Source organism: Podarcis erhardii (genome assembly GCF_964252035.2).
Source record: "Podarcis erhardii genome assembly, chromosome: 7".
Taxonomy (NCBI): Eukaryota; Metazoa; Chordata; class Lepidosauria; order Squamata; family Lacertidae; genus Podarcis; species Podarcis erhardii.
This window is the reverse complement of record NC_138511.1, coordinates 88,250,080-88,270,849: the sequence shown is the minus strand read 5'-3', so window position 1 is coordinate 88,270,849 and position 20,770 is coordinate 88,250,080. Positions and strand designations below refer to the sequence as shown.

The 20,770-nt window shown below is 51.4% G+C and overlaps 2 protein-coding genes across 3 annotated transcripts in view; both read right to left on the bottom strand.

Moving 5' to 3' along the window:
- Positions 1-622: 622 nt before the first annotated feature.
- LOC309345873 (uncharacterized protein C19orf47) lies at positions 623-12,793 on the bottom strand. Of its 2 annotated transcripts, XM_081869329.1 has the most exons (10): positions 12,702-12,793; positions 11,635-11,697; positions 11,073-11,160; positions 10,039-10,153; positions 8,481-8,562; positions 6,370-6,504; positions 5,978-6,127; positions 4,518-4,588; positions 2,646-3,065; positions 623-2,171 (listed from the first exon to the last, which is right to left on the bottom strand). In XM_081869329.1, the coding sequence occupies exons 2-10, from the start codon at positions 11,651-11,653 to the stop codon at positions 2,154-2,156; spliced, it is 1,098 nt and encodes a 365-aa protein (XP_081725455.1). In that variant the 5' UTR covers positions 11,654-11,697; positions 12,702-12,793; the 3' UTR covers positions 623-2,153. The 2 variants fall into 2 exon arrangements, with proteins under 2 accessions (XP_081725455.1, XP_081725454.1); XM_081869328.1 differs by having other exon boundaries at positions 623-3,065.
- Positions 12,794-16,104: 3,311 nt separating this feature from the next.
- PLD3 (phospholipase D family member 3) overlaps positions 16,105-20,770 on the bottom strand; it is a 32,771-nt gene continuing 28,105 nt past the window's right edge. The window contains 2 exon segments of the mRNA XM_081869017.1: positions 16,105-17,334; positions 18,272-18,371. Of these exon segments, the coding sequence (XP_081725143.1) occupies positions 17,135-17,334; positions 18,272-18,371 (300 nt within the window). The 3' untranslated portion in view covers positions 16,105-17,134.

Below are 20,770 nucleotides of genomic sequence, written 5' to 3'. Positions count from 1 at the left end.
GGACCGAGCAACGGGAGCTCACCCCATCGCAGGGATTCAAACCGCTGACCTTCTGATTGGCAAGTCCTAGGCTCTGTGGTTTAACCCACAGCGCCACCCGCGTCCCTGCAAGAAAGATAGGTCCTCCCAAAAAAAGAAAGGAGGTTGTATCCGACAGGGTCATTCCCCCCAACCCCAATGCTTTGTGCTTGCTTACTCTCCTACTGAAGTTTTACTGACCATTTTATTGTTTTATTCTTTTTGTAAGCTGCTTTGAGGGTTCCTTTCTTTTAACAATTCTTTCTTTTCTTTTAACAATCAGGCAATATTTAATTTGTATTAAATGAATAAAAAAATGAAGATAATATCAGAACAAGCAATATCTCTCCTCTGATTAGGGCTTGCCCCTCCTCCGCATTCCCTGTGGATAGCTGGAATTACAGGCCAAAGGCCTCTCCTGCAAGACCTCTCAGTGTGTGTGTACACACACAAACACCCAGGTGGCAAGGCTTCCAGCAGGAAAACCATTGGATGCTGGATGAGATTCGGCCCTGTGGGCTGATCCAGCAAGCTCTTCTTATGTGTCTCTACGTGTCCCCTTTGTGAGGGGGCTTCCCAAAGAGATGCTGCAGCTGAAGCAAGCTAAGAAAAGACTCTTTTTATTGCAAGAGAACATTCCTTTATTCCCCTACCTGAGCGGCGGGGTGTGGGGAGTGCAGGAACACACCTGGCAGGCTCTGACAACAGCACTGAGAACCTTGCCACCCTCCCCCCTGCACTTTTGGGCAACTGACAGCCAAATGCAAGGATACATCCAAATTGCACATTAACTCATGTTTACAAAAGAAAGTCTCTTTTTAAAAAAACAAAACTATCAACCATTACACCACAGCTCTTCTAGCTCCTGCCCTCCCTAATTTAATCAATAAAATTTCATTTAAACCATTAGAAATCCCACACAGCTGCTGCCTTAACTGATAACAGGTGCATGGGGGAGCACCACATCCCCTAAATCGTGCAGGTCACATAATTCTCTCTAGGGCAGCTAGGGACACAGAAGGCACCTCAGAGCACAGGAAGCGTCTCTGGGTTCCGTGCCAATCAGAAGCCAACACAAGGGATACTCCAACTGGCAGTGCATGCTGGGATACAGAGTTTTCGGTCAAGTGCAAGAGTGGCCTGGGCTACCTCGCAGGTCACCCTCCGCCCAGGAGGGCCCCTCAAGCATTTCCATCTCTACTGCCATTGCCCAAGACTCTCGGGCGTACCACATCGCAATGGCCTGTTTTCATTTTCCAAATATAGTGGGGAGGCCAGCTGGTGTGGGCAGCATCCTATGAAACTCAGGCGTGGGGCTCTAGCAGAGACCAAGAGCAGCAGGAACCCAGAGGAGAGAGAGATGGCAGGTGGCTTGCATACCACCATCTCTCTGCGCAAAACAGGCCTGGCATCAGTGCCCCTCCTGCTGCTGTAGGGCAGGTGTCTCTGAAAGGGAGAACCAGGCTCACAAGGAAGCTGCAGGGCAGATGAGGCAGCATATGGCTGCCCTGGATGCTGCCCTCCATCCAACACAGCAATGCGGGTGCCCATCGGGGTTGATGGAGAAGCAGAGCATGGAAAAACCAAGTCCACTGCAATTCTCACCGGAGTCTGACTTCAGATTTAGCCAGGGTCCAGATAGTGCATCTGATTTGGCTCAACGAGGCCTGACTCTGGAAAGGAGACCTGGCCCTCTCTTCCCCTTTCCCAGCTGAGCAGTGCTGCTTCAGGAGGCTTGGGCAGGAGAGCCAGTCCAGTTTGGGACTCTTGACACATGAAACCATCTCCTGCCCCCACAAGAACCTCGTCACACATGCCACAGCCAGGCCAGGAGAAATTCCTCTCCTGCTCAGAGGAGAGATGGAACCCAAAGAGGAGCCGGCCAGAATTTTCCTCCTCCTCCCGGCAGGAGGCAAAACTCGGCACTGGGACCCCGCTGGCTGACTGCGCGATCCCAGTGTCCAGCAAGAGGAAATTTCTGGCCAGCTGTTCAGTTGCCCTTCCTAAGATGCAGGAAAGTGGCAGGTAAACGCTTGGAAAAGACAGAAAAGAAAGGGTGGGGTGGGGGTGGGGGTGGGGAAGGGATCTACTGCCTCTTGAAAGCTCTTTTACGGGGCCCTCAAGGCACCTACTTCCTAGGAGAGAGCAAGGACCTGCAGAGGGGAAATAACAGAGACAGAGAAAGGAAGGTTCAGTGCAACATGACCTCTCGCGCCCACTGGGAGCCCTCACCCCGACCCCAGCAATGCTCCGTTGGGTGGGTGCCACCTCCAGCACTGGCAAGCCGCTGCCTCGAGGTGGGCCATGCAGCCACACAAGACCCCCCCCCCCAGTTCCGCTCCTGCCCCACAGACCTGTGGAAACAGCTGGGAGAACCGACGCCAAGCTTCACAGAAGCCGTCCTCCGCCCGGAGGCCGCGCAAGAGCCCGTTTGTGTTGCAGACGGGGGAGAGGGGGCGCCAACTTCAAGCTGTCCAAAGAGGGTCTCCCACACGCATGCAGGCGAAGGGCGCGCCGGGGTGGGTGGGGGGCCCAGCTCACACCGCCTTCCTGCCCAACCGCTTAAAGACGCTGACGGTGCCCGTGTTGTCCATCTGGGCGCTGGGGCCCTCCGTGGTGCTGCTTACCTTCGCGCTGCCCAAAGTTCTCTTGATGGTGACTCGGAACTCGGACTCCGGCTTGCTCCTGGAGCTGGTGACCTGGCTGTCCTGGGCCTCGGCAGGCAGAGGGCGCTTGCCCAGTCTCTTGGCCATGCCACCTTGCAGCGGGGGCGGCTCGGCCTTCTTCTCCTTCTTTTCCGCCAGGCTCTTGCTCCCGAGCCGCTGGAGGGCAGGGGCGGCTGTGGCCTTCAGCTGGGGCTCGGAGCTGGTGGCTTTGGCTTTGACCGTCGCCCCGGCGGCCTTGGCGCTCTCCTTGGGCCTGGAGGGCTTGAAGAATTTCTTCAGCACCCCGGCGTACTGCAAGACGGAGCTGTCGTCATCGCTCTCCGCTGCTTTGTCCTCCTCGGCCTCCTGCATGTCCCCCAGGCGGCTGAAGACTCCCGTGGGCTGCAAAGACACCAGAACGGCTCAATGAGGGGTGGAAAGCACGACAGAGCGGCTGGAGGCCCCACCCTCAGGGCCTTTGCTAGGCTCTGCTAAAGAGCTGCAAATGGCTCCCAAGATGGGCAGTACACCCCCTGGGGTCTGGTGGAATTGTCCGGGGGGGGGCACTAAGAGGCATGGGGGGGCAGAGGAGCTCTGGAGGCAGTGATTTAAGACTGCTGCTAAAGGTAAAGGGACCCCTGACCATTAGGTCCAGTTGTGGCCGACTCTGGGGTTGCGGCGCTCATCTCGCTCTATAGGCAGAGGGAGCCGGCGTACAGCTTCCGGGTCATGTGGTCAGCAGGACTAAGCCGCTTCTGGCGAACCAGAGCAGCGCACGGAAACGCCGTTTACCTTCCCGCTGGAGTGGTACCTATTTATCTGCTTGCACTTTGACGTGCTTTTGAACTGCTAGGATGGCAGGAGCAGGGACATGAGCAACAGGAGCTCACCCTGTTGCAGGGATTCAAACCACCGACCTTCTGATCGGCAAGCCCTAGGCTCTGTGGTTTAACCCACAGCGCCACCCACGTCCAAGACTCCTGCTAAGTGGCTTTAAACCAGACCCTGGGAAACTGGCATCACTTTCTCAAGGCCGTCCATCACAAGAGGAAATTACTCAACAGTTGAAGCAGTTACTAAATGTGCTAAATGACTACCAAAGTTTGAAAAGCTGGTATCCTCATCCAGTTCATCCATTTTGTTTTGAATTAATTCAACTATATAGTTTCAGATGGAATTTGAATAGATGTGCAATCGTTGCTTTTCCAATTTCATTGTGATTATCTCCCTTAGTGGGATGCGGGTGCTGCTGTGGGTTAAACCACAGAGCCGAGGACTTGCCGATCAGAAGGTTGGCGGTTCAAATCCCCGCAACGGAGTGAGCTCCCGTTGCTCAGTCACTGCTCCTGCCAACCTAGCAGTTTGAAAGAACGTCAAATTGCAAGTAGATAAATAGGTACCTCTCCGGCGGGAAGGTAAACGGCATTTCCGTGCGCTGCTCTGGTTCACCAGAAGCGGCTTAGTCATGCTGGCCACATGACCCAGAAGCTGTACGCCGGCTCCCTCGGGCAATAAAGCGAGATGAGCGCCGCAACTCCAGAGTCAGCCACGACTGGACCTCATGGTCAGGGGTCCCTTTACCTTTACCTATCTCCCTTAGTGGGTTGTGGCAACAGCCCCGCCTGACCAAAGTGCCACCTCCCACATCAGAAGAGCTCTAGCGCCACCCTGAACGCCTTGGGAACGCCTTGGCTGGGCCAGGAAGTGGAAGTCCACCTCTGCTCCCCCAACTATACATGTTTAATCTCTGCCTTGCCAACCGGCCCCCCTTTGTGGGACTGGAGGCAAGGGGAGCGGGGGAAGGTTCAAAAGAAGAGTCCCCGGAGCAAGCAGGTCCCACCCTTTTGCTTTCACCTTGCATCCTGTGGTTGTGTCCACGCTGGTCTCTGCGCCCAGTCGGTCAAACACGGAGGTTCTCTGTAACCCTGTCAATAGCAAGGTAGAAGTGGAAAGAAGCCACACAGAGTTAAAACAAGAGAAGGGCTTTTCAAAGGAGCAACAGAGGCCAAATGATTATTTCATAGCGTGCATATAAGTATGTGTTTCACCCAAAAAAGCTTTTGAAGCAGTGAACAAGATTAAATAATATATTTTTAATGCTGCTGTGCAGCACCCAAACTATTTCCAAATACTCCTTTCCCCAGTCTGATGGCATCAGTCTCTGGAAGCCACACCATACCAGAAGTCCTTGCCCCTGCAGGTTAGGAAACACTGCCCATAGTGCATAAGAAACAATTTTGCACCCCAGAGGCCTGCGTTCCCCCGCACCCCAAGACTGCAAAACCTTTGCCAAGTGGCAATCTCGCAAGCGGCTGCACCTGTGTGTGTGTGATGGGGTGCTAGTTCTGGCCAGAGCACGTCAGTCATGTGGAACAAGGAAGCTGGACTTTGCAAAGTGTCACAATTAAAAACAAAATTAGGAAGAGCCAGGCATAAGCACCAGAAGAAAAACAAGGGCAAATTTTGCCTGCTTGCTGAACCTGCTTAAGTTTGCCTCTTTTATTTGGGCTGTGCTTTAACTCAGCACATTCGTTTCACCTTGGTTCTGAATTTGCTCTTTAAGTGCAGGGTTTGATTTCATTCGCCCAAGTACCGATATATTGTCCTCTTGTAAAATGTCAGGGCCACAAGGTACAGTAACAACAAGAAGCCTTTGAAAGCCGCACAGAGCCATACAGTGGTGCCCCGCAAGACGAACGCCTCGCAAGACGGAAAACCCGCTAGACGAAAGGGTTTTCCGTTTTGGAGGCGCTTCGCAAAACGAATTTCCCTATGGGCTTGCTTCGCAAGACGAAATGTCTTGCGAGTTCCTGCGGGTTTTTTCCCCTTTTCCTAAGCCGCTAAGCCGCTTATCAGCTGATGCGCTAAAAGCCGCTAAACCGCTAATAGCGCTAATCCGCTGTCAATGGGCTTGCTTCGCAAGACGAAAAAACCGCTATACAAAGAGCCTCACAGAACGGATTAATTTCGTCTAGCGAGGCACCACTGTACCTTAAAGTGAATGGCTGGCCATTCAAGGAAATGTGAAGCAACTGCAAAGGCCGGCTGGCCATTATAAAAAGAAGCCTACAAGAGATTCCAGAAAGTTCAAAGCGGGGGTACCTCTGCCAGAAGCGTGTTCCGCAGCATGGGACCTGTGACACTCAACACCAGTCTCGCAGTGGAGGCCAGATGGGCCTTTGCACCGTAGTGGAAAATTAACAGTACTCCTCCGGATGAGTTAAGGTGGTCACGGACCTGCCCCCATTTCCCAGCTTTAAAGGAAGCTGGCCGGCCTTCAGCCCCTCCTCCCCAGGGGAAGGTGGCCCAGGTACCTTTGGCTGCCTGCTGCTGCTCCAGGATCTTCTTGGTCCTGGGGGTGGTTCCCTTGGGCATGTGGACAATGTACTTCCCTTCCATCTCTGCCGTGACGCGGCGGCGCTTCACTGGGAGCGTGGAGTTCTCGGCCTCTGGACTGCAGAGAGCTGTGGCAGCAGGAAGAGGATGGGAGAAAGGCCAGCTCACGCCTGCCTTGAGTCCAGAGGCCTCTGGCTGGGAACTCAAGGATGGGCATTCAGAGCCAACAGCAATACCAATGGGGGAAATCTGGCCGCTAATGGGGAGCAGAGAGCCGTGCCTGGCAGAACTAGGGCTGGAAGAATTTTGAAACAGATTTTTCTCCACATTTCCCCAAAGGCTTCAATTTTGCAGATTCCAAAAAACCTACCTGCTTTGGCATTCTTTGCTGCCATTTTATTGGAGACCGTGATGGAGATTTTGGAGGTGCTGGTGTCGGGTCTTCGGACTGGGGTGGAAGGTGGGGAGTCTCGGCTCAAGCTGTTCGCAATCATCCGGGTGGCAGCTGCAGGAACATCAAAGTTACACACCACTTTATGTGCCACAATCCTTCAGCGGTTTTACACATAACACAGAAAGATAGTGGGGGGGGGATATACAACATTTAAAACCAAAAACACAAAGAAACACATCAGTAAAAGCAGAGATGCCTTCAACAAAACATTCAGATAAATATCAATAAATAATGAAATAATGAAGCTGTGTGATGGATCTTATAAGCTCGGGTTGTTGTTGTTGTTGTTGTTTAGTCGTTTAGTTATGTCCAACTCTTCGTGACCCCATGAACCAGAGCACGCCAGACACTCCTGTCTTCCACTGCCTCCCATAGTTTGGTCAAACTCATGCTGGTAGCTTCGAGAACACTGTCCCACCATCTCGTCCTCTGTCGTCCCCTTCTCCTTGCGCCCTCCATCTTTCCCAACATCAGGGTCTTTTCCAGGGAGTCTTCTCTTCTCATGAGGTGGCCAAAGTCTTGGAGCCTCAGCTTCAGGATCTGCACTTCCAGTGAGCACTCAGGGCTGATTTCCTTCAGAATGGAGAGGTTTGATCTTCTTGCAATCCATGGGACTCTCAAGAGTCTCCTCTAGCACTAGAATTCAAAAGCATCAGTTCTTCGGCGATCAGCCTTCTGTATGGTCCAGCTCTCACTTCCATACATCACTACTAGGAAAACCATAGCTTTAGCTATACGGAACGGCTGCTTAAATAGACGTGTCTTTAGGAGGCGTTTAAAACTGGCCGCTGTTTCTGCCTCGCCAACACCATATGAAAGGTTTTTTGCCCAGTGCCCATGTAGACGGGGCAAATGAGAGCCCAGTAATAGCAGGAATGCCAGAGGGGTGGTTTAAAAGATACACCCTGCAAGAGGATTTGGGGAGCTCTCAGATAAGGCTTTCTCCTCCATGGAACTGCTTAGCCTGGAAGGGGTGGCCATGGAATCCTCTCCCACTGCCTGAGCTTTTCCTGCAAAGTGAGACCCATGCCCACAGCCAGACATATTATGGGACGTCACTGCAGGGCAGCCAGGCCATCAGCTGGAGCAGTTCAGCTGCAAGCAGGAGGCAGTGAAGCAGAAGCAGAGTGGCACATGAGGGTGGGAAAGGCAGGGGGTATCTAATTTTTTTTAATTTTTATTTTGTTATTTTTATTTATTTTAAAATTATCATGCCTTTCCATAATGCACATATATTTAAAGCAACCAGCAACATGTAATTGAAAACAGGACTTGCAAGAGCTAACTGTTGAAAATATGCGAAAGAACAAAAATGTTTTTATTCGACATGAAAGGACAGCAGCTTGGCTGTAAGGGGAGGGGAAGCTTTGTAGCTCAAAAGAAGAAGAAGATGATGATGAAGAAGAGGAGTTTGGATTTGATATCCCGCTTTATCACTACCCATAGGAGTCTCAAAGCGGCTAACATTCTCCTTTCCCTTCCTCCCCCACAACAAACACTCTGTGAGGTGAGTGGGGCTGAGAGACTTTAGAGAAGTGTGACTGTCCCAAGGTCACCCAGCAGCTGCAGGTGGAGGAGCGGGGAAGCGAACCCGGTTCACCAGATTACAAGACTACCGCTCTTAAACACTACGCTACACTGACTCCAAAAGGTCTGATCCTGGGTAGCCAGTGAGCTTCTTCCAGCTACAGCCATGATCAAAATACACAGCCGCACAGAATGGAGGAAGGGGCACCCAAGGAAGGACCTGCCCTGTCTGAGCAACATCACCCAAAAGACCCAATGAACAAACTGAAAGGTCCAGGAGAACTACACTGCCTGGACCAGTGGGGCTGATGTTGCTTGATATGAAGAGACATTATTAGCATCCTGGGGCGGTCAGAAAGGAGCAGCCAACTTCACACAGTGAGAAGAGCAGGGGCCTTGGCAGGGAGAGGGCGGAGGGAGAGACAGACAGAGACCGAGAGCGGAGAGATGGAGAGCCTGGCCGCCTCCTCCATCTGTAGCCAGCCACTTGTGTTACTCACCGCTGTTGGCATTCCGACGGAGTTCAGACTGCAGGGTGGGCTGGCTGGAAGCCACCGATTCTGTAGCAGCCTTGCACATTTCCTAGAGACAGAGGGAACACCACAATGCAATAGTGAGGGGCAGATGGAGATGGTTCCCCTAGCAAAGGCACGATCTCCCCACAAATGCACCAGGTTCAGACATGCCCCCCGCAAAAAAAGAGAACCCCTTTGCAGGAAGGTAGAAGGAAGAGGAAAGCTATCCAGGTCTGAGATATGCACCACACTAGAAGATTAAACTCCTGGATGCTGGAGCAAGGGGAGGAGTGGAGCGTTGCAGGTCTTCACCTACAGATCTGGCCTGGGAGTCATGCAGGATGTTATGGGGCTTCCAGACCCTTAAGCAGGACTTTTACCATTCTCTGAACGCTCCACTGGGCAGCTCAGGTCCTTTGCTTCACTTTCTGAGAGATATCAGCAAAGAGCACTGAAATCCTTCCACATCCCCTGATGGCAAGAGCCGTTTGACAGTGGAACAATGTCCACCTGTCAGGGATACTAGAGTTGTGATCCCTGCACTGCAAGGGGTTGGACTGGGTTAGGGGTCCCTTCCAACTCTACAATTCTAGGATTCTCCCCTGCACTGGGCAAAGGCTATCGTGTAGCCCACACAATCGCTGGTTGCTCATGACAACCCCCTAGCATGCAACCAAAGCTTCTAGGTTGAAGTTTTACTACTGGATCCCACTCCACCAAAAAAACCTTGTAGACCAACGTTAGAAACTCAGATACACAAGCCAGGTGCCAAATGGCTCCTTAAACCAGGGCTACAGTTGCTAAAGCAGAATGCCTAGTTGCCATTTTGGGGCCAGGTGGCTCAAAAGTCGTATTTTTCCATACGACCTTTTGGTTTCCAAAATTCGTTTAGATTGTGCAAATAAAATATAATGGATAGAATTCTACAGGATGTGCTGCTAGTGCAGGGGCCAGCAACCTAAGGCCCATGGGCCACAAGAGGCCTATGGGGGTCTTTTAACTGGCCCATGGACCTTCACCGCACGCTCAGTCTGCTCCTGTGCACCGCGCTAAAGCAGCGCAGGGACCGCCTTCCTCAACACTGGCTGGTTTCCCATTGGCTGTAGGAAGCTCCTGCAGCCAATGGGAAGCTGCACATGCCTCCTCCGTACCGGAAACAGCATTTGCGCATGCATGCGCGCACATACACTACGGCTCACCGCAGTGTCTGCAGGACCGTGAACCGGCCCAAGCCACAAAAACTTTGCCGACCCCTGTGCTAGTGTGTGAAAACAGTCCAGACCCAAGGATCCCCAGGCGTGCACCTCCAGGTGGTGGAGACACCAGGCACCATCCTGGCGCCCGGGCATCTTCACTTGGGTGCAAGTGGCCAATAGCCAGGTGCAAAATGCGCCTGGCACCTGGCGAATTCCAAACACTGTTGTATATCCAAAGATCCCACCCAGAATGCCAGAGGGTTACCAGCCAGTCAGAAGCCAATATCACAGCCACTTAATGCAAAGCATGTGGGAGAAATTGTTAGCCGCTTCCTGGGAGAACCCACCTGCCTGTACACGACTTTGGCATGTTTGAGGATGGCAATGATATCTCCAACGACCGTGATGCCCAGCTCGTTCATGATCTCCTTGTTGAGGTCCATCAGCATGTTCTTCTGGATCCTGCAGAGGACAAGGTCTGTGGTGGTGAGTCACGTGCCATACCCCACCTGTGCAATCTACAAGCACTCTGCGAACAGGGTGTGCAACAGCCTGGCACAAGAAAACTCCTCCAGCCACCACTGGAAGGAATGGGCAGAAAAAACTCCCCACTGCAATGGGGAGCTGGCCATCTGCCTTTTTTTTCACAAGGCTTCAGAAATAATGACACTTCAGATATCCATTTGCTCCAATGCCACTCACCCATACATAGACTTATAAAATTCGGGGAATTTAAACAAATGAAAGCAGGGTTCAATCTTAAGGGAAATCCAAGGGGGAAAGCCTGAAGGAACTGATGTTGCTGCTTCACATATGGGAGACAGAAAGGCATTCCATAACATGAGGGCAATAGGAGGAAAAGCCCATATGAGGGTCACTGCCCTGTGGTATTCTGTAGGGTGTGGTACCACAAGTAGAATTAAAAAATACTTGGCCTTTGTTCCAAGAAACAAAGGATATACTGTTTTGTTTTTCTCAGAGAGGTAAACGTTTGAAATATAATCTTGGGCCACATAATGCGTGCTATTTGGTATTTTAAGATTTAAACAAGCCAATACGTCAGGCCAATGCAATGTTCCTGACCTAAACCACAAACGGATCCTTTCAGCCATGTAACTCCTTTGTTTGGACCACGTCTGCTGGGAGGTTTAAAAAAGCAGCTGGTGGCTTTAGCATCTGCCACTGAGCACAGATCCCCACCTCCCACCCCACATTATATGGAAAGCAGGGCTGGCAGGTCTTCCCTACAGTGGGATCGATGAGAAACTTTCTAGGGATCACCGATTCCCTTGCACGTGAGTTCCTGAAGTCCCACTCTTCCAGACACAGGAAAGAGAACAGCGAGATGTTCCACAGAGGCTCCATCTCTCAACAGCCTCACCTATTATCCACAAACATGACGGCGTAGTTGACAGCAGGCCCTGGGGGGATCCCAGCTTCTTTGAAGAACTGAATCCACTCTGACGTTGCTGAAAGACAGAGAACATTATGTCAGAAGCAACCAGCACCTGAGCAAAGTGCGAGGAGGGGAGAAAGTACTCTTGTGCGTGGATCCTGCTTGTAGGATTCCTAGAATGGGCATCTGGTCGGCTGCTGTGAAAACAGAGCGCTGGACCAAAGAGCCACTGTCCTGATACACCAGGCTATTCTTGTGCCCTTATCTCCCTGGTCTCTGTCTCAGCCCCCAAGCCGTCACTCCAGCGCCTCTTCCCAGCTGGCCTCAGACTCGCATTCTCCACATTTGCAGCTGCTGCCACCCATCTGGGGTTCAGCCAGGCGCCTTGCACAGAACAAAGGGAGAGCCCTTGGATCTGGCTTCCCTTTTTCTGCCGCTACCCCTTCCCTCCCTCCCTCCCTCCAGCCCTTCTTTCGTTTGGCTTTGCTCTGGCTCCCTTCCAAAGACATACTGGGGTTAAAGGGGATGGGGGGTGAGGCCAACTTACCCATCATGACAGACACCATGGTGCCAAGCCAAGGGCAGTGACGTCCGGTCAGCCGGAGGAGACCTGCAGCGAAGGCAACACCCCAAGTTAAGCCACTGAGGCCGCCCAGCGCCATTCCAAGGGCACAACTCAGGGAGCCAGAATAGGCAGCAGCAACACACACCCAGGACAGCTGCCTTGAACCCACACCGGTGCCCTGCTGCCAGGGGTGCCAACGTGAAGAAAATATTGGGGGAGGGACAGGTCAGCCCCTCCCTGCACAACTGATGGCACGGCGAGGCTCACCCATACTATTTGAATGGCGATGCCCATCAACTGGGGAAGGGCACCCTCCTCGAATAATAACAGTAGTTGTTGTTTAGTTGTTTAGTCATTTAGTCGTGTCCGACTCTTTGTGACCCCATGGACCAGAGCACGCCAGGCAGGCACCCCTGTCTTCCACATAATAATAATAATAATAATAATAATAATAATTTTATTTATACCCCGCCCATCTGTCTGGCTTTCCCCAGCCACTCTGGGCAGCTCCCAACAGAAAATAATTAAAAGCACAATAACAAGTCAAACATTAAAAAAGTTCCCTAAACAAATATCTTATGGGGGGGGGGGGAGAGAGAAGGGACCTCAGCCCCAGGGAGTCGAAGGGGGAGACGGGGGGGCAAGAGAGTCAGGGGCCGGGGAAAGAGGCAGTTTGACAGGGGAGCCCCCCGCCCCACGGGGGTCTCCTCGAGGGCCCTTTCAAGACAGTGCGGGGGGGGGGGGACCGAGAGGATTCTTCTTCTTCTCTCCCGCCCATGGAAGACGCCCCATTTCTGGCTCCTCGGCCGGACTGCGCTTCTTGAGGGTCCGGGGGGGGAGGCCTCCCCCAGGCCCCTCTCTGCCCCCCCACTCACATGACGGGGAGAACTCCAACGGGCGCAGCTTCACTCTCGGGGAGTGGGGGGGGGAGGAGTCTCCGGACCTCGCGCCCCTCCGTGAGTGGGGGGGGGTCGTGAGTGGGGGGGGTCGTGAGTGGGGGGGTCTTGAGTGGGGGGGTCCCTCCCCTCCCCCTCTTCCCCCTCCCTCACCGGCCTCGGAGGCTCCTCTCGGCTCCCGGGCGACCGGCGGAGGAAGTCTCTCTCTCCCTCCCGCCCTCCTCGCGCTCGCTTCCGGCCCGGGAGGCCACAGAGACCGGAAGCCTCGCCCGCCCGCCTCTCCTAGAGGGGCTCGAGGGGGATCGCCAGCGGCCCCTGGCGGCCGGAGGGAAGCGCTGCTCGCTTTTGTTTAGGGAAGCTTTTAATGTTTTCATGTTTCATGTGTATCTGAAGAAGTGTGCATGCACACGAAAGCTCATACCAAGAACTGACTTAGTTGGTCTTTAAGGTGCTACTGGAAGGAATTTGTTTTGTTTTGTTCATGTTTCATAGGTTATTGTATTTTAGTGTTTTGGTGGAAGCCGCCCAGAGTGGCTGGGGAAACCCAGACAGATGGGCGGGGTATAAATAATAAATTATTATTATTATTATTATTATTATTATTATTATTATTATTATTATTATTATTTTGGGTGCCGCTTCTGGGCGACTTCGCGTATCTGCGTCCTCCTCCTCCAAGGAGAGCCAATTGGGCTTCCGCGGCTCTTCCTCCTCCTCCTCCTCCTCCCGCAACCCCTCCCTTCCACAACAACAACCCTGCAGGGTAGGTCAGGCCAAAAGAAGGCAGTCATTGGCCGGGATTCGAACCTGGGATTCGAACCATGGTCTGCCAGGTCCTGGTCCAGCCCTCCAGAAACCCCCCTCTCGCCCCTTCTAAGGTTGGGCAATAATCCTACGATGGCGCAATAGAGATCACGACGACGGGTGCAGGTCTCCAGGTGTTGCTTTCCCATTAGATCTGCTGATTTTGAAGCACTCCAATGTCAGCACCGCCAGGGGGTTGGACTAGATGACCCCCGGGAACCCCTTCTGACTCTGCGATTCGATGGGCGACTTAAGGCATGCATTGAGCGTGAAGTTCCATTTTGCAGAGAACAGGACTTGCACCCTGTTCCTTTGCCTTTCCAGCGAGCCTTCTCAAAGTTTTGCTTTGCAGCACCCGGTGGCTCCAATTTAGGGCACTGGAGGCTGCAGGAGGAGGATCCGACCCCCAAACCACTACTGTACACCACCAGCTAAAGCCCCCCCCCCCATCCTAATCTAATACGTTTCCCATCCTAATATGTTTCCAAGCACAATTCAAAGTGTTGGTGCTGACCTTTAAAGCCCTAAACGGCCTCGGCCCAGTATATCTGAAGGAGCGTCTCCACCCCCATCGTTCAGCCTGGACACTGAGGTCCAGCGCCGAGGGTCTTCTGGCGGTTCCCTCACTGAGAGAAGACAAGTTACAGGGAACCAGGCAGAGGGCCTTCTTGGTAGTGGCACCCACCCTGTGGAACGCCCTCCCACCAAATGCCAAAGAGAACTACTACCCGACTTTTAGAAGACATCTGAAGGCAGCCCTCTTTAGGGAAGCTTTTAATGTTTAACAGACCACTGTATTTTAATGTTTTGTTGGAAGCCGCCAAGAGTGGCTGGGGAGGCCCAGCCAGATGGGCAGGGTATAAATAATATATTATTATTATTATTATTATTATTATTATTATTATTATTATTATTACTACTATTATTGTTATTATTATTATTATTATTATCTGCAACAGGGGCAGGAGTGCATGGCGTTGAAGTGGAGAAAGCACCTCTCTCAACCCCCCCTTGGCCATGCGATACAGTACAGTGTTACCTCGGGTTACAGACGCTTCAGGTTACAGACGCTTCAGGTTACACACTCCGCTAACCCAGAAATAGTACCTCGGGTTAAGAACTTTGCTTCAGGATGAGAACAGAAATCATGCTCTGGCGGCGCGGCAGCAGCAGGAGGCCCCGTTAGCTAAAGTGGTGCTTCAGGTTAAGAACCGTTTCAGGTTAAGAACGGACCTCTGGAACGAATTAAGTACTTAACCCGAGGTACCACTGTGTAGGGGAAATTACTACCGCAGGAAGCATTTGCAGCAAGTCACGCAAAATATCTTCTTCTTCATGAGCACAACGGCAGCAGCGTTGTGTGTCCCCTCTGCCTTCCAGCCGGTCACACAGCAATCACGAGACCACAGCAAATTGGAAAATTATCCTTTAATTGACCAAAGGTCTGTACTGAAGACAGCAAAAATCCAGGCTACCGCCCCATTGCCCAGTTGACAGTCCCTAAGCCGCATGGCAAGACCCCGTGCAGGATGGATCCCTCTATGGAGACAGTGGGAGAATAATGCCCTTGAAATCATGCGCAGGGAGTCTGGGGTTGGACTAGAGGGGTCCCTTCTAATTCTACAGTTCTAGGACTCCCCACTTCTTATTGATGGCAATAAATGTTTGACCTGGGAGAAAATGGTATGAGTCCATCCCTACCAGAATCTATGGGCCTGGAAGGTTCTCTTTATAAACTGCCAATGCTCCTAGCCTGGATTATGACCTATCTCAGCATTTGGCACTTGACCCACTGTTCAAGAGGACAGAGGTAGCTGCTCTTCTTGCAGCTCTGGGCTGCCACAGGAGATGGAGCAGGCTGGTTTTTTCCTGCTCCGGAGGGTAGAACTCGAACCCATGGCTTCAGGTTACAAGAAGGGAGATTGACCCAGAAACTCCAGCGGGTGCAGAATGCCGCTGCGAGACTCCTTACAGGCTCCTCACCGCGGGATCACATGCACCCAGTGCTATACCAGCTGCACTGGCTCCCGGTGGAGTACAGGATCAGGTTCAAGGTGCTGGTTTTCACCTTTAAAGCCCTATACGGCCTAGGACCCTTGTACCTACAGGACTGCCTCTCCTGGTATGTCCCATGGAGGACCTTACGGTCTTCAAACAAAAACATCTTGGAGGTCCTGGGCCACAGGGAGGTTAGGCTGGCCTCAACCAGAGCCAGGGCTTTTTCGGCTGTGGCCCCAATCTGGTGGAACGCTCTGTCACAAGAGACTAGGGCCCTGCGGGACTTGACATCTTTCCGCAGGGCCTGCAAGATGGAGCTGTTCCACCAGGCATTTGGCCAGGGCACAGTCTGACCCCCTCTCTCCTTCTGTAATCTTCATAGAACTCTAGCCCAATGGTTGCCATTAATTTGATTCTGAACTGATTTTAGACTGTATTTCAATTAATTGACTGTGATTTTATGTAAATTGTGCTATTTTTACTGTTGTTAGCCGCTCTGAGCCCGGCTTTGGCTGGGGAGGGCGGGATATAAATACAATTTTTATTTATTTATTTTTTTAATTACAGTGGTGCCCCGCAAGACGAACACCTCGCAAGACGGAAAACCCGCTTATCAGCTGATCCGCTAAAAGCCGCTAAACCGCTAATAGCGCTAATCCGCTAAGCTGTCAATGGGCTTGCTTCGCAAGACGAAAAAACCGCTATACGAAGAGCCTCACAGAATGGATTAATTTCATCTTGCGAGGCACCACTGTATTATTATTATTATTATTATTATTATTATTATGACTAAACACCAGGAGGAACTTTCTGACGGCAAGAGTTGTGTGGCAGTGGAGCGGTCTCCCCCGGAAGGGGGTAGAATCTTCTTCCTCGGAGGTTTCTAAGCAGAGACTGGATCGTCACCTGCCAGGGATGCTTCAGTTGGGATTCCTGTATTGCAGCAGGGGTTGGTCTAGAGGACCTTTGGGTATCCCTTCCACCGCTATGAGTCTACAGTTCTCATCGCCAGCGCTCTTTGAGTGCTGAGTGCCTAAGAGCCACTGGTCAAGGAAAGACAGTGGCAATTTCGGCAGCGACAGAAGCTGGTTAGTTGCTTGGTGTGTGTGTGGTCCTCTCTGAAAGGCATTCACGGCAGAACAAGGAGCGCCAAGTCGGACTGCTTGGCCCATCTAGCTCAACACAGCCTACACTGACTGGCAGAGGCTCTCCACAGGTTTAGACAGGTCCCACCTGACTTGGAAGCTTCTGAGCGGCACATCGCCTGCACCATCTCCTCTCTCGCGATTCTCCACACTACTGCTTAATACGAGGAGGAGATTCCTCCACGAGGGATATTTTTGGCCAGGAAGCCTTTTCCGTTTTCATCTCCTTAAACCCACGTCCCCTTTCCCCCTAACTGCTAAACGCTCTCTTCTCTACATCTATCCTCCCGCCCACGCAAAACCCTTTTGCTTCCCAGTTCGGAACAGTGACTTTTTAACCACAATTTGCATGCGCCAAATGCTCCCTTTGCACGTCACTTGGTCGTTTGCGCGTGGCAAACCCCCCACCCACCCCAACGGCTGAATTGTTCCATTGCAGGAGTTTCTCTTACCCCAAACATTTGCCCCCAAGGAGGCCTTGGGTACCCCCTGGCTCACTTGGCTGGAGAGCAGGGGTCCCGCAAGGTTCCCCAGGGAGACCCCCTGCCTCTGGGGAAGCCCCTCCACCGGCCTCCAACAGGGGGCTGGCGCTCACAGCCCCTCTCCAACTGGGGACGGGCAGGGGGGGGGTCCCTTTGGCTAGTAGGTGCCGCAGAGCTGCTCCCACTGGCCCGGCAAGCTCAGTTCCTGGCTGTATCTGGAGTTCCAGTCCCGCTCAAACACTGCCTGCAGCTGATCGCGCACTGTGGGCTGCTCTCCGGCCCCCACGTGGCTCTGGTTCACCACCAGGGCGGACCCCGCCGTGTGGAGGAAGTAGTCCCCGGACCAGTTGGATGTTCCTGCCAGAAAGGAAGGGAAAATAAACGCTTAAGAGTCCTGCGCTCTGCAACAAAGCTTGATGACAATGGCATTCGCGGCGGGAGGCAGCCGTGCTTCTGAATCCCAGCTGCTGGAAGCCACAGCTCTGTGTTCGAATCCTGCGTGCTGGTTTCCCACAAGCAATTGCTCTGCCACTGTGAGAAGAGGGTGTTGGACCAGGCAGGCTAGACAAATGCGTGGTGGAGAAGGAGCCTATTGACCGCTACTCATCTACGGTTCTGGTCGCCTGGTCTCAAAATGGATATTACAGAGTTGGGAAAGGTTCAGGAAAGGGCTGCCTGAATGATCGAAGGGTTGAAGCAGGAAAGGGTGCTGCGCTTGGAGCTTTTCAGTTTTGCTGAAAAGGCGAGGAAGTGGTGATGTGATAAAGGCTTTTTAAAAAATATATGCGTGGCAGGGAGGAAGTGGTGAGAGAGACGTTTTTTCTTCCTCACAATAGAACTTGTGGACAATCCCTGAAGCTGAAGGTTGGGAGATTCAGCACTGATAACAGAAAAGTCCTCCTTCAAGCAGCACGGAGTGAAACTGTGAAACTCCCTGTCACAGGAGGCAGAGATGGCCACCAACTTGGATGGCTTTAAAAGAGGATGGGACAAATTCATGGAGGTGGAGAGGGTTATCAATGGCTCCTAGCTGGTCAGAGGCAGCAGAGCTGCTGGAAACCACAGAAGGGGAGAGAGCTATTGGGCTCGGATCCTGTTTCCGAGTTTCCCCGAAAGGCATCTGGAAAGGGTGGGCCTCCAGTGATCTCCCCTTAGTCCCTTCTGTTCTCCTCCTTACGGCTGCTTCTCTCCCTCTCCCACTGCTGGCCAGTTTGCACCCCTGCTAGTCCCCGGCCAGCTGTCTACCTCAACTGGCCTCCCCTTTACGACTGCCCCCGTCCCTCAAACTACTCACCGATATAAGCCACCTTGTCCGTCACCATGAATTTGCTGTGGTTGACTCTGGCGTAGGGGATCTTGGCCTGCGACTCATTGGCTGGGACCACAAAGAGCCTCTGGCAGAGGGGAGGAGAAGGGAAGAAAGACAAAACTGGGGTGCGTGTGGAAGAGCTGGGGGTGCTTGGCAAGCAGAGGAGGCAGCTGGGAGGCAAGCGGAAATGGCTCTCCAGGCAGCCTGGCAGAGCCGTCTTCCCCACTGGGCTTACTGGTGCATGTAGTGATCAGGTGGGATTGCTATGAGGAATTATAACAAATATAGAGTAAGCCATCTGTGTCAGCAATGAAAGCATTGCGTTGACTGGGTTTAAATTATTTTGATATGATTTTTGATCACACCTCTGCATCCCTGTTTCATTTCTCTTGCTTGACAAGTCACGTACACAGCCCAGTTGCCAGTTGCTTGCCAGGCAGGCATCCTGGGCCATAAAGATGGTGGGTAAGCTTCTTTTGATGTAGCTTTTCTGATATGTTAATCTCAAGATGTTAATCTTAGAATCATAGAATCACAGAGTTGGAAGAGACCACCAGGGCCATCGAGTCCAACCCCCCTGCCAAGCAGGAAACACCATCAGAGCACTCCTGACATATGGTTGTCAAGCCTCTGCTTAAAGACCTCCAAAGAAGGAGACTCCACCACACTCCTTGGCAGCAAATTCCACTGTCAAACAGCTCTTACTGTCAGGAAGTTCTTCCTAATGTTTGGGTGGAATCTTCTTTCTTGTAGTTTGGATCCATTGCTCCGTTTCCGCTTCTCTGGAGCAGCAGAAAACAACCTTTCTCCCTCCTCTATGTGACATCCTTTTATATATTTGAACATGGCTATCATATCACCCCTTAACCTCCTCTTCTCCAGGCTAAACATGCCCAGCTCCCTTAGCCATTCCTCATAAGGCATCGTTTCCAGGCCTTTGACCATTTTGGTTGCCCTCCTCTGGACACGTTCCAGTTTGTCAGTGTCCTTCTTGAACTGTGGTGCCCAGAACTGGACACAGTACTCCAGGTAAGGTCTGACCAGAGCAGAATACAGTGGCACTATTACTTCCCTTGATCTAAATGCTATACTCCTATTGATGCAGCCCAGGAAATAGGGCCAGGAAATAGATTTTCACATGAAGGTGATAATGATCGCTGTCCTCCTTGCCATCCTTCTTATCATGTATATTGGTTGCTTATTACCTCCAGGGTTGCTGGATGCACTCCTTTGTAGTTCTGTTTTATTTAACCCAAAAGTATGCATGCTTAATTAGTGTTTGTAGTTTAACTTTCTCCCCACGTGGTTTTTTTTTAAATGCTCAGAAGAAATCTGATTGGTTCTTACGAACACTGTGTAAAAAGTTCTTTTGTGTTTAACTGATGCAAAAGACAGAGGGGGGTTTGCCCTGCCGGACTTAAGACTCTATTATGAATCGGCAGCTTTCTGCTGGTTGAAAGACTGGCTACTTCTTGAAAACACAGACATTTTGGATCTGGAAGGGTATGACAATAGTTTTGGTTGGCATGCATATCTATGGTATAACAAGGCAAAGGTATACAAGAGTTTTAAAAACCATATGGTCAGAAAAGCATTATATAATGTTTGGATTAGATATAAGGATCTGTTGGAAAGTAAAACTCCCAGGTGGTTGTCACCAATGGAAGCTAAGGCAGTGAAAAAACTTAATATGGACTCTAAATGGCCAAAATATTGTGAAATTCTAGAACAAAATGGTGAAAAGGTTAAACTTCAGAGTTATGAGAAATTAAAGTCCAAAGTTCGAGATTGGTTGCACTACCATCAGATAAACGAGACATTTAAGCAGGACAGGAAAATTGGATTTCAGAAGGAGAGGTCAAAATTAGAAACAGAATTGTTAGAACCCAATACAAAAAATTTGTCAAGAATGTATAACTTGCTGTTGAAATGGAATACACAGGATGAAATGGTGAAATCAGCTATGATTAAATGGGCACAAGACATCGGTCATGACATTATGTTTTCTGACTGGGAACAGTTATGGACCACCGGTGTTAAATTTACGGCATGTAATGCCTTAAAAGAAAACATAATGAAAATGATCTATAGGTGGTACATGACCCCAGTCAAGCTTGCAAAAATTTACCATTTGCCCAATAACAAATGTTGGAAATGCAATGAGACTGAAGGTACTTTTTATCACCTTTGGTGGACCTGCCCGAGGGTTAAAGCCTTTTGGGAAATGATCTATAATGAAATTAAGAAAGTCCTTAAGTGGACCTTCCCTAAGAAACCTGAGGCTTTTCTCCTTGGTATGGTTGGCCAATTGGTGTCAAAAAAGGATAGGACCTTTTTTATGTATGCTACTACAGCAGCAAGAATTCTACTGGCAAAGTATTGGAAGATGCAAGAACTACCTACTCTGGAAGAATGGCAGACAAAGGTGATTGACTTTATGGGACTGGCAGAGATGACCGGCAGAATCCGCGACCAGGGGAAAGA